The 14082-nt window shown below is 44.9% G+C and overlaps 1 protein-coding gene across 1 annotated transcript; it reads right to left on the bottom strand.

Annotated features, from left to right (window-relative positions):
• Nucleotides 1-11419: 11419 nt before the first annotated feature.
• LOC121005691 (gastrula-specific protein 17-like) lies at nucleotides 11420-13665 on the bottom strand. The gene is made up of 2 exons (XM_040438465.1): nucleotides 13312-13665; nucleotides 11420-11533 (listed from the first exon to the last, which is right to left on the bottom strand). The coding sequence occupies exons 1-2, from the start codon at nucleotides 13663-13665 to the stop codon at nucleotides 11420-11422; spliced, it is 468 nt and encodes a 155-aa protein (XP_040294399.1).
• Between the last annotated feature and the right edge of the window lie 417 nt (nucleotides 13666-14082).

Here is a 14082-nt window from a genome sequence, read left to right as displayed (position 1 = left end):
CGTCACATACTTTTTCCACCTGCACTGTGAATGTTTACATGGTGTGTTCAATAAAAACATAGTAACATTTAATTCTTTGTGTGTTATTAGTTTAAGCAGACTGTGATTGTCTATTGTTGTGACTTAGATGAAGATCAGATCACATTTTATGACCAATTTGTGCAGAAATCCATATCATTCCAAAGGGTTCACATACTTTTTCTTGCAACTGTATGTATTTAATAAAGATTATTATAACTTTTGAGCCATTTGAGACTCATCTTCTTTTTGTGTAGGTTTGCTTGGTCTATGTTGAGTTGGCTTTTTTGAGGGCAGTAGATTTGCCCACTATATTGTTTGGGTTTATATTTGTTTTTGTGCTATGTAAGCTGTATGCACTAACTATTGCTTCTGGGCAGCAGATCGCTGTTTATTTTTTTTTAATCAATTCTCTTTTTATTAAAGAAATAGGTCATACAAAACACAACACTTCTGTATAATCAAAGCAGTATAGAGAACAGTAATACAGGTTAACAAGATGACAGGAGCTGTCACAAAGTGCTCTGGACCTTGATCCAGCATTGTTAGTGCACCACAGGACCACAGCAAAACAGTCCTAGTACCAGAAAGCTACAATATGAGTATAACCAAGGCAATTAACTTGTCAAAATATCTGCTTAAAACTAGTAATGCCCAGGAAAACAGGAGGAAAGAGGGGAAAAGAGGTTAGTGTGGAAGGTGGTTGGGTAGGAGAGAAATGGCATAGTTGTCATATATGTGAGGTATAATTTAGCAAGGCATGGAAAATAAAGGTCACTAGAAATTGGTGTGAGGCATCTCATATAGTGAGCAGTAGATTGAGCAGTGGAAATGCGCTTATGAATTAAAACCTCTATAGGCTTTCCATTGGCCCCAGGTTTTTAGAAAGGAAGTCTGAGAGTGTGTCTCCCAGTGCGCTAACTCTTCAAAGCGGTATAGCTGATAGACCTTATCTATCCATGTTGGTATGGAGGGTGGTAAATCACTTCTCCAGAGATATGGTATGAGCAAGCGCGCCGCTGTTATGAGCATGGTAGGTAGGTTGTGTTTGGGTGGAGTAAATTTGTGATATGGGCACCAAAGAGTCAAGTTGGGGTCTAATGACAGTTTCGTAGAGCAGATTTGATTTATTAAAGTACCCACCTCTGTCCAGAAATTTTGTATGCGTGGGCAGAACCACCGAATGTGGGAGAGGGATCCCTACCCCACACCCCATCTCCAACATTGTTCGGGAATATCAGGATTAATCCTATGGAGGAACTCGAGGGTCTTATACCACCTTGTCAGAAGTTTGTAGGAGTTTTCCTATATTTTAATACATCTATTAAAGCCATGGAAGTGGGCTAAGATAAAGTCTTTTTCCGGGTCTGTGAGTGTGATGGCGAGCTCCCTCTCCTAGGCCTTTAGAAAGTATATTGAAGGAGGTGTAGAAGAGAGCATTGAGGTATACGTGAGAGACAACAACCTTGGTCCTCTCCATCAGTTGTTCAAGCCAGAGAGCTTGGTCCTCTCCATCAGTTGTTCAAGCCAAGATTTAGTTTTATGGGGATTACAAGGCAGGGAGATGTTTTTTATATATCTGCGGAAATCTAGGAGATGAAGAAATGAAGCCGTCTGAGCCCAGGGAAGCCCTATTGTGTCATCCCAATGTAGGTTACCGTCCCTCGTAAGAATCTTTCTTAAGGAGAAGTTGGTCAGCAGAGACCATACTCCTGATGGTTGTACAACACCAGGATGTATATGAGGTTGCAGTAAATCGAGAGGTAGGTTGAGAGTTGGGAACTGGAGGATCTGAGCCTCATAGAGTCCAGACCAGATTGCAAGTTCACCTTTCAATAGAGTAGGATGGGACGTGTCTCTTGTGTAGGATCTTATCCCCCAGAGTATCAGTCTCTCTTTAGCTGTCAGAAGATGCGTTTCTAAATCTGTACAGAGGTTTGGAAAAGGGGAAGACAACATGGTTAAACATCTGGTCATTTGCACTGCCTTATAGTACTCATACCTGCACGATCCCCTGAAGACGCTGGGTGTCCAGCGAAACATGGCGGGATGCAGGGTTTATGAGTGTTTATATTTTTAGGTTTAGTGGAAGTGAGGGAGCTCCGTAACAGGAGTGAATTACAGCTAATATAGGTACTAAAAATAAGATGGCTGCAAGCCGTCATATGGGCTGCAGCTAGTATTGATACCAGGTACATGCTGTGAAGTAACAGCAATAATACTGATACACAGAGAAAAAGAGGGAGCGACCCACGCCACTGATAGTTTTAATCTGTCGGCGTTTTGTTAGCACTAAATTATAGTGATTTTAAAAGGAATAATAATTAAAAGTAATGTTTTAGCTGTATATAACAGCAGATGACAAAAGATGTAAATGGGTCCGAATGGACCACCGGTTAGTTCACTAATATAGTAAACTTCGACATGTGCTGTGAGGTCCAATTAAATTGTAGTTGTAAATCTGGGTCATTGCCCTTTACATTCTGCATTAAGCCTCATTCACATGTCAGTGTTCCACATACATGTCAGGCCACATTGTCCTAGTGTACCCACTTTTAATGGCTCTTAGACAGCTGCACTCATCTAAGCAGCTGTTAAAAACGGTCCCATTGATTTCAATGGGATCCGTCTGGCCGGGAAAACAGCCAAAAATAGGACGTCACACTGCCATGTCTTGTGCATATAAGTTATTAAATCGGTGGGAGTCCTATTGCTGGAACCCCCAGCTATCATTAAAATTGGGTCCCGTACCCCTTGCAGCCCCCCTGAACGAAGGGGCCGGTTGCACATGTGTGTGGCCACTCCATTCATTTCTATGGGAGTTCTGGATAACCAAGTACAGCGCTTGGCTATATCTTGAATTACCATAGAAATCAATGGAGTGGCTCAATGCATGCCTGACCGGCTGCACCGTTAATTGCAGGGGCTACGGGGCCTCTATTCTTTTGATCGGTGGGGGTCTCAGCATTAGTCTCTCCACCGATCTAATAGTAATCCCTTTACCTGTGGATAGGGGAAAACTTAAAAAAACAGAAATTCCCCTTTAAGGCTCCATTCAGACGTCCATAGTGCATTGCGGATCCGCAATACACACGGCCGGCACCCCCCATAGAAATGCCTATTCTTGTCCGAAATTGCGGACAAGAATAGAACATGTTCTATTTTTTCGGGAGCCGCGGACCGGAAGGTCGGGGGCGCGTCCGGAAATGCGGATGCGGACAGTACACTGTGTGCTGTCCGCATCTCTTCCGGCCCCATAGAGAATGAATGGGTCCGCACCCGTTCCGCATAATTGCGGAACGGATGCGGACCCATTCTATGGACGTGTGAATGGACCCTTAGGCTGGAGCTACAGCTAGACTTTTTGTAGCACTTTTGGTTGATTTTTTTTTCTATGGAGTGACAGCTGAAATGCACATGATTGCCTATAGGTCAATTTACTGCTTTGGACTTTATATTTAAATAGTTAAAATCAATTAAAGGATTCCACCTTACACTTTTCACAGCTCCTCTTGGAAAATTAAAGATGGAATCTGATGTGTTGCTATGGGCAACTAAGCCAGTTCTACTTTACACCAGTTTTGATAAATCTCCACCTAGTTGTGCAACCCTAACCTTAACAGCAGGGAATAAACTCTGACAAAGTTGTCCAAGATGGATTTTTATTTTACCAGGCTATACATGAATAGTAAAACCTGGAGGGATTAACAGTAGGCTGACAGGACATGGGAAGTGTAGTGTTGCAAGCACTGGAGGAACTACTGCTCTAAAATAGTTAGGCAGAGGTGAATATGTAGGAAAGAAAGCAGCAAAGCATTGCAAACTGAATAGTTCAACTTTTAATGGCTAACTACAAAAAACTGCTGATAGGGTTCCTTTAAGTCACAAAAAAGAAGAACTTACAGTTAGGTCCATATATATATTTGGACACTGAGCCAAATTTTGTTTTTATTACCGGTTTACTAAAACATATTCAAGTTATAGTTATATAATGGACATAATGTCCAGACTTTTAGCTTTTATTTGAGGGTAACCACACTAATATTGTATGAAGGGTTTAGGATTTTCAGCTCCTTTACATGTGGCACCCTGTTTTTAAAGGGACCAAAAGTAATTGGACATGCTGTTTCATGGGCAGTTGTGGGCAATTCCTTCATTATTTCATTCTCAATTGGAGTTGATTTGAGGTGTGGTGCTTGCATTTTGAAGATTTTGCTGAGAAGTAAACATGCAGTCAAAGGAGCTCGCAGGTGAAACAAGCCATCCTTCATTTGCAAAAACATTTAAAAAAATCTGAGAAATTGCTACACTATTACAAGTGACAAAATCTACAGTTTGGTACAAGAAAGAAAGAAAGAAAGAAAGTGAACGAACTGGTGACCTCAACAATGATAAAAGACCTGGACGCCCACAGAAGACAACAGTGGTGGATGATCGCAGAATAATTACCATGGTGAAGACAAACCCCTTCACAACAGCCAACCAAGTGAACAACACTCTCCAGGATATAGGCGTATCAATATCCAAATCTACCATAAAGAGAAGATTGCATGAAAGTAAATACAGAGGGTTCACTGCACGGTGCAAGTCACTCATAAGCCTCAAGAATAAGAAGGCTAGGACTTCCGGTTCCGGCGCACGCATGGGCGGCAGGGAGTGAGAACAGCTCCGTGCCGCACCGCCCGATAAATTACCTAAACCGCCGCACCAGCCGGCTGAAAAACGGTGTCGGAGCGCTGATTACAGCTCCGACGACATCATGGACAAATTTGTGCAGAAAAGCGGCGGCCGCACACCTGACTCGCCGGGACCGCACCAGAGACCCGCGCATCCGCACCAACAGCGCGGTAAGATAAGGCAGACAAGTCACAGAGGGTCACCAGTTCTGCCTCCCAACCCCCCCACACACACACACACATACACACCTCTACAGGGCGATTCAGACCAGGAACAGCAGGAGGGGGACGACAGGAAGCCCTTACCTAGCCCTTCAATAGATTTGCCGGCGTCCTGCAAAGAAATGGTGGTAGCGGTAGCTCAGCTGTTAGCACCAGATATCAAATCCACCTTGGAGGCGACTGTCGCCACTACGCTCCAACAATTACAAAATGAAGTCTCCAGCCACACCGTACAAATAGCAGAAATGGAGCAGCGGATCCTTATGATAGAGGCGGAGCTGGAGAAAACTAAGTCCCAAAGCAGGGAAGCGCTTCGCAATAATCAAGCCCTCAAGGAGAAACTAGACGGCCTGGAGAATCGCTCCAGGAAAAACAACTTGCAAATAGTGGGGCTGACAGAATCCATTCCGCCAAGCCAACTCGTTCAGATATGCGCCATCGAAATACCACAGGCGCTGGGCCTACAGGGCATGTTCTCGGTGGAGAGGGCACACAGATTGGGCCCCCAACGGACACCAAGCCAAGAGAAGGACAATTCAAACCCTGCGCTGAGGCCTAGAAACTCGATAGCGCGATCCTCAGTAAATACCGGCGCTCCCCTCACCAGCTTATGGTACGGGGTCACAAACTCCTGCTCTTTGGGGACTATTCGGCAGAGGTGGCTAGGCGCAGGCGGGCATTTTTGGATATTTGCTCCACCCTAGCCATAATAAAGGTCAAGTTCTCGCTTTAGTATCCCGCTCTTCTGAGAGTGTTCCGAGAGGATGGTACCGTCCAGACTTTCCAGACGCCGAAAGAGGCACAAGAGGGACTGCGGGTCGAAGAGGACTCTGGTGATGCTCGCTCCAGCACACCCGGGAGATTCCAAGGAACAAGTCGAGGGAGAAAAGAGGGTAGACCACCACACAGGGGATCTCAGCGAGCAACGAGAGAGTCCGGCAGCCAGGGGCCTATTTTCTCTCAGAGCCAGGATCCATCCTGGGGATGACGAGGCGGTTCTTTGGCCCCTTTTTTCTTCGGGACACGTGAGCGAATGATTATTCTGAACGTTTCCTGAGTCTCCTTAGCGAGAGAAGCTTGGCTGGTGTTCTATTGGGGGACGCTTGGAGGGGTGGAAATAGCCAAGGTGAGTAGAGAATTTTATGCAAAGGGCGAAGTGGGCACAGATCCGGGATTATTATGTTGTATAGCATGCCAGATAGTTTCAACGGCTATGCATATGTTGTGAAAAAAGTGAAGTTAAAAGGTTATGTTATAACGTTGCTTAAGAGAGAAATGGGGGGGGGTTCTTATAAGAGGGGGGGCGGGTGCTTCTGACCATTCCGAATATCTTAGGTTCACTCGGTCAACTAAGGCTAGATAGGGTAGGGAGCCCTGATACAGGGCAGCTATTGTCTCCACGGGACACGTCTCAGTCAGATCAACAACACGGTCCCACACCATGAGGATAGTGACATGGAATGTAAAGGGACCGAGATCCCCATTAAAGAGGACCTCTATTCTCCGTCAACTTAAAAAATTGGACGTAGATGTGGCCTTGCTGCAAGAGACGCATCTCGAGGAGACAGATATTTAGAGATTGAAAAAAATGTGGGTGGGTCAAGTGGTTGGCTCCTCTTCGTTAGGGAATAAGGCGGGGGTTCTTGTCCTTTTTCTCAAACGCCTACGGACCACCATCACCTCCGTTGACACATTGGTAGAAGGGAGGATTCTAAGGGTGAAATTGCAGTTGCAGGGAGGTAACCTAACATCATACAATGTGTACGCCCCAAATTCCTGTCAAACCGAGTGCTATAACAAACTGGGATCCAGTATTTTGCAAGAGGGCCAGGGTCCCTTAATAGTGGCAGGGGAATTTAACAGAGTTCATAGAGTAGAGGAACATAGGCGACAGAGTACCACACGAGGGGCCCCGAGGAAGGGAGAGTCTTCCACTCTCCTACCACTACTGGGGGTTGGTGGATGCCTAGAGACACCATCATCCGATGGAGAGGGAATACACACATTATTCACACTCACAAATGTCCTGGTCGTGAATAGACTACATATTGATCTTCTTAAACATGCTTTTAAAAATCCAGAGGGTGGCAGTACTGGACATGGTCATTTCTGACCATGCCCCGATACTGCTGCGTCTAATTGACGAGATACCACATTGACCGGACTATGTATGGAGACTCCCCCAACACCTCTTATTAGACGAAGACTTCACCGACAGACTCAGGGGATGGTGGTGGGAATTCCTACAGGACAACAGGGAACACACCCCCCAGTATGCCCTGATATGGGATACGGCAAAGGCAGTGCTGAGGGGACGTGTCATGTCCTACACCGCGGGTAAAAAGAAAGATGCTAAGTTAAAATATGACGAAGCCACTAAACGTCTCCGAGAGAGACGTACACGGCCTTCCTGGGCCAGCCCTCAGAACAAAATAAGATATTGTGGGTAACGGCCAAACACTCTTTTGACTATAGCCTAGAACCGATAGCCAAATGGTATGGGGACTGCAAACGAGCGGGTTTGTTCCAGCATGGCAATAAAGCAGGCAGGCTACTTTCCAATCTAACAAAACCTTAATCAGGTGATCACAGAGGAGGAACTAAAAGCGACGATTAAATCTCTCCCGAACGGTAAAGCCCCGGGACCTGACGGTTTCTCGGCAGGTTTCTATAAATTTCTACAAGATGAAATAGCCCCGACTCTGGTCCCTTTATTTAATAACATACTGAAGGGATGTAGCTTACCAACGTCAGGACACATGGCCTATATTAAGGTCCTACCCAAACCTGGTAGAGACTTGACACACCCAGGCTCTTATAGGCCCATATCGCTAATTAATCAAGACATTAAACTACTAGCGAAACTCCTGGCCACCAGGTTAGCCTCAGTGTTGCCGGCGATAATTGGGGATCATCAGGTTGGTTTAATGAAAGGCAGGTCCGCAGTCACTAATGGCTCTTTTTTGCAGTGGATGCCGAAAAAGCTTTCGATAACGTGAGTTGGCAATGGCTAGGGAAAGTTTTAGACTCTATAGGCCTAACGGGAGAATTCCGGAACTGCGTACGTGCCTTGTACTCCCAACCCCATGTGAAGGTTAGCATGCCTGGTTTTCTCTCCAGTACAATTCGCCTAGAGAAGGGGACACGGCAGGGATGCCCCTTATCCCCCCTACTATTCAATTTAGCAATGGAGCCATTGGTGCAGTACCTTTTTAAAGAGACAAATTTATTCCAGGGAATAGGAATAGGCAGAGAGGAGATGAAACTTGCATGCTTCGCAGACGACTTATTGTTGTTCATAGACTCCCCAAACACCCAGCTTCAGGGGATACTAGAGTCCCTGGCATACAATGGCTCAGTCACGGGATACAAAATAAACGTTTCCAAAAGCCAACTTCTTTTCTTGACCCACACTCCATCTGACACAGCATACTACAATAATGTGGAGGTCAGAAATGACTACATGACGTACCTGGATATAAAAGTGGGACGAGACTCGGGGAAACTTTATTCCCTAAATTATCCTCCTTTGATACAAAATATAGTACAAGACTTGACCAAATGGAGAGATCTCCCACTGTCCCTGAGTGGTAGGGCGCATTTCATCAAAATGTCTTGTTTCTCACGATTATTGTACCCTCTGCAGACTATCCCCCTATTATTGAAGCATGCAGACATTGTGAGGTTACAGTCGGCTTTCACGGCTTTTCTTTGGACACATAAAAGACCCCGGATAGCATACAGCAAACTCGCAATGCTGAAATAGGAGGGAGGGCTTCAACTGCCAAATATTAGGCACTACAATTTAGCGGCCCTTTTCCGCCATGTGACGGATTGGATATGGGGATCCGCCCACTTCTCGGCAACACCGTTAGAGATGGAACTGGCGCAGCCATGGCACCTGGGAGCGCTTCTTCACTCCAGGCTACGTGACGTCCCTCCCCAAATTAAACATAGTGTAATATTAAGAGACACGATGATGGCATGGAAAGCCACGAGGAAGATATATAGACTCCCATTCTATTTGTCGCCACAAATGCCCTTATGGACACTGCCGGCATTCCCCCAAGGTAGAGAGAATAAAATGTTTAAAGTATGGGGAGAAAAGGGGATGCAGCGATTGAGCCACGTGTTAGACCCATCAGGTCAGGCCTTGACTCCGTGGGAGGACTTAAAAACCAAATACAAGCTGACGGACGCTCATTTCCTCTCGTACCATCAGGTGAAATCTTTCTGCAACTCACAAGCAACTAAGCTGGGAGAGGCGGACAGGCTGCTGTGGTTTGAGGCGCTTCTGGGGGGAGAGAATACACCGATATCCCTGTCGGAATTGTACTTTAAGATCAATAATACCCAAATGATAGAAGTAGTGGAGCGAGCTTTTCACGCTTGGGAGAGGGAGCTGGATGACCAGACCATTACGAAAAAGATGAGAGATGGTCTTGAATTCGTCAGAAAAGCCATCCAAAACGAGCAGTGGAGGGAGACTCAACTGCGTATACTCCATAGGGCCATCTACACTTTCAATCTGTCCTACAGGGATGCCCCAGCCCACTACCTCAGACACTGCCCCAAATGTAACCTTCCCAAGGCCGATCTGACCCATAGCTTCCTAACCTGCCCGCGACTGCAGTCTATTTGGTCAAAAGCGGTAGAATTTGTACACAAGGTATGGGGGGTCGAAGTAGTTGTCAACCCACAGCAGTGTATCTTTCAATACATTCCCAGAGACCAATCAGAGGATCCGGGTACAGAAATGTCAGACAGAGGTATACACATTTTACTTATGTCTGTCAAGAAATCAATCTTGAGGAAATGGCTGCAACCGAAGCCACCAGAGTGGGAGGAGGTTTTAGGCACAATGAAACACGTGCTATACATGGAAACAGTTTGTCATTGAGGTTCTGTCTGATTCTGAAATTTAGGAGCTGATGTCTCCCGTCCGACAACAAAGTGGTACCTCACATCCCAACTGAAGGGAAACCTGGGTAGACTATGTGTTGGTGGGAGTTGAGAGAGGAGCGATCCAGGGAGATTCCCTGTCCGCTTAACCGCTGAAGTGAACCATTTCTTTGATTAGGTGGAAATTGATGTAAACAGAAGCACCTGGGAGGGATGGGGGAAGGGGGGTTTCAGTTCTGGGTTGGGAAGAGGGGGAGAATTTAAAGTTTTCACTGGTTGGACATTTTCTTCATTGTTCTATGTCACGAAAAGAAATGAATGAGCAAGACACGTAATCTTTACAATTCTCTATTGTGGAAATCACGATGTTATGCACTTACAGTGATTATTCTTTTTGTACAAAGTGTTACACATTATCTGTAATATGTCTTGCTTGCAATAAAAAATATTTGAAAAAAAAAATGGCTAGATTGGACTTTGCTAAAAAAAATCAGCACGCTTCTGGAAAAACATTCTTTGGACAGATGAAACCAAAATCAACCTCTACCAGAATGATGGAAAGACAAAAGTATGGCGAAGACATGGTACAGCTCATGATCCAAAGCATACCACCTCATCTGTAAAACACGGCAGAGGCAGTGTGATGGCTTGGGCATGCATGGCTGCCAGTGGCACTGGGTCCGTAGTGTTTATTGATGATGTGACACAGGACAGAAGCAGCCGGATGAATTCTGGGGTTTTCAGAGACATACTGTGTGCTCAAATGCAGCCAAACTGATTGGTCGGCGTTAAATTATACAGATGGACAATGAGCCAAAACATAAAGCCAAAGCAACCCAGGAGTTTATTAAAGCAAAGAAGTGGAATATTCTTGAATGGCCAAGTCAGTCACCTGCTCTGAACCCAATAGAGCATTTCAATTGTTAAAGACTAAACTCCAGACAGAAAGGCCCACAAACAAACCACAACTGAAAACCGCTGCAGTAAAGTCCTGGCAGAGCATTAAAAAGGAGGAAACACAGCGTCTGGTGATGTCCATGAGTTCAAGACTTCAGGCAGTCATTGCCAACAAAGGGTTTTCGACCAAGTATTAGAAATGAACATTTTATTTACAATTATGTAATTTGTCCAATTACTTTTGAGCCCCTGAAATGAAGGGATTGAGTTTAAAAAATGCATTAGTTCCTCACATTTTTATGCAATCATTTTGTTTAGCCCACTGAATTAAAGCTGAAAGTGTGAACTTCAAATGCATCTGAATTGTTTTGTTCAAAATCCATTGTGGTAATGTACGGAACAAAAATTTGAAAAATGTTGTCTCTGTCCAAATATATATGGACCTAACTGTGAATTGCCTGTAGTATACATAAGAAAAGTGCTTCAGTTCAGCCTCATGGTGGCACTGTAGATTGATGTTCTAATCTGTAATTAAAACTGCAGGTCAGGCTGGCATTGGGCAGTCCTTATACTGTGCAGTTTGTTTTGTTAAAGTAAGTTAAACTTTTATGGTCCTTGTATAGAATTCAACACTTGATGCTTTCATAGAAGGTAGAGTTGACGTTCAATGTCTTCTTAAAAGTGATTTCAGAAAAAAATAATTCTTATGTAGACACTGTTTTCCCTGTAGCCGCAGCCTCTAGTTCTGCCCAAGGGTCCTCCACCATGGATGGGCTGTAGTAATGACTGATGTCTTTGTGGTTTCTTCTGAAATGTACCTGTTAGAGGAGAGGAGTAGGTTTAGAAAGTTGAACATGGGTTGTGCCAGGGCATGAGAATCTCATGTCAGGATTCCTGGGCACCCTGTAATCTGTGCAGGGTGGAGGTGGATCATGGAGGTAAGTGCTCAGTTCCTCATCGGTGTTTCTATTACTATTCATGGATGTGTTGAGTCCTCCAGAATGGATATGCTCTTTGAAAGGGGATGATTGGGGATCCTGAATGGGAGGTGATCTCTACCACTATTATGGAATTTTGTGTGGTAAAGACTTGGCTTGAAAACACAAAAGCAGGAAATAAAGACTTAGATATTATCTGGGAATAATAAGACTCTCAAGTGCCAGCAGCCTGCCTCCCTGGCCAGAAGATTCCTACTTACCTGTTCCCTATTGCTCCAGTCCTCCATGCTGCCTCTGGTTTCTCCCTTTACCGGGTCCAACAGTGTTAACATCTGACACAGCATGGTCAGACACCGCTTCAATGGTGATATTACCGCTGCAGCCATGTCACTGCTGAAGCCAGTCATTGGCTGCAGCGGAGCATATGACCATGCCCATGAAGATGGCAACACCGCGGGGACTGGAACCTGGAGGCACAACGGAGGACTGGAGCCGCGGAGAGCAGATATGTGTGAATCTTTTGGACAGAGAGGCAGGCTGCTGGCACTTGGGAAAGTCTCATTCTTCCCAAAGAACCTCTTTAAAGGGACCGGGCTAATCTTAGTCACAGGCTGTGTACTTAACTTCATTTAAATGCCATGAAAAATGATGGCTGGAACTGACAGGCTCCCTGTTACAAACAACTATGTTTCACGCTGAAAATGCAGCATCTTAGGAAGAAAAAACACTGAGGACATTTATTGACTACAGTTTTGTGTGCTGGTTATAATCTGTGGCCCACTGGTGTCAGACACGTCACCATTGCGGCACACTCCTATTAAAGATAGTGGTGCATCTGGGGTGCAACTTAAAACGACATCAGCTATGAACTGATGTAGATTTCAGGTATAATTTTGGGTGGAGACACACTGCATTTTGTAGCGGTTTTTGATGCAGGTTTTTGGCCCAGAACCAGATATGGATCCAACAGGAAGTAGAAGCAGAAGCCCTTCCTTTTATATTTCGCATTCCCTTCCAGCCCTGCCTTTGGTTAAAAAAAAACTGCACCAAAAACTGTTACACCACCCTTTTTGCCAGCTTTTTTGGTGTAAATTGCAATTAATTTGCCGGGCTGCCTAGGGCTTCCCAACTGCCTGCACCACCCACCACAAAGCCCACAAGCCCACAGAGGTTTGATAAATGAGCCCCATACTTTGATAATCAGCTGGAAATGGGGAGAAGAGTCGCGGGGGAACCCCTGCTGACTTCTCCCTGCCAAGCAGGCTCGGTTGACTTCTGTCCTAATTAGCAGAAGACCTGTCAGTCAAGCTGAGCTGGGTGGGAGAAGCTAATGGGAGCTGCCCTGACTCCTTTTAAAACTATAGAGTAGATTTCTAATTGCTTTCTCGTTTAGACCGTCTAAAGATGTGACACATTTATCACAGTGACTTGTAGTGGATGATTTAAAAAAAATCCACAATTCTGGTGTATGTAGTTTAGTAAACCACCTCGTAGGTTTAGCATTTCAGAATAAAACATAGTTTTTTGTGACCAGAGAGCCTCCTGGGATTTCATGCTACCTGAATCTTCTGACAGGTTCATACAAAGGAAAGTAATCCATATTGGAAAGAATTTTCACTATGGAGGCATAATAAACTTTACATCTAAATATGGCTTACCTGTGCCCTTTTCTCGGGGTATACCAAACCACACTCAGGATTATTTTTATAAAAAGGTGAATATTTAGGAGTTCCTGGGCTGTAGCTCCAGCTTCTGTGGTAATTGGATGCTGGGTCCCATTGGTTAGGAGACCACTGTTGTCGGGATCCCCACTGTCCATTTGGACTAGAACTAGAATTGTAATATTGAGGGCTCCAGTGGCTCTGAGAGGCTGGTCGGTTTCTGCTCTGCCAGCTCTGATGGGGGGAGTTCCAGCTTTTTGGTGAAATGTTTCTCTGTGATGGGGTGAGGAATGGCGACATCATCTCTTCTCTGACTCTAGAGACTGATGGAGACTTCCAGTGTTGTGACATAGTTTATCTGTCTGCAATGAGCGAATACGGTAAGAGATCAATTGCCTATCACGTTAGAGAACAAAGCGCAGATAAAAAGACTACTCTTTCTGAGAAGATAGTGAAGTGGCCTGCAGCTTTCAGAGCATGATAGGAGTTATAAGATTTCAACAGCTGAAAAGCCACAGTTCGGTGACCACTACCCTAATCACTTATGTACATGGTGGTATTGCATCAGCAGCATATTTACAGCCAGAGATGGCATCCATTACTGGTAAATTGTATGATGCTGTATTTTGTTTAACATTGTTAGAGAAAAGTCTTCAGCAGGCTCCCCCTAGTGGTGGCTGTAGACTGAATTATATGACAACTTAAGCTTCAGTCCACAATGGCTTCCCTTTTTATAACAGATCTGTTAATTTTCATTATGTTATTTAT

This window comes from Bufo bufo, chromosome 6 (genome assembly GCF_905171765.1).
Source record: "Bufo bufo chromosome 6, aBufBuf1.1, whole genome shotgun sequence".
In the NCBI taxonomy this organism is placed as follows: domain Eukaryota; kingdom Metazoa; phylum Chordata; class Amphibia; order Anura; family Bufonidae; genus Bufo; species Bufo bufo.
The sequence above is the reverse complement of the archived record's forward strand: the minus strand, read 5'-3'. Positions and strand labels throughout refer to the sequence as shown.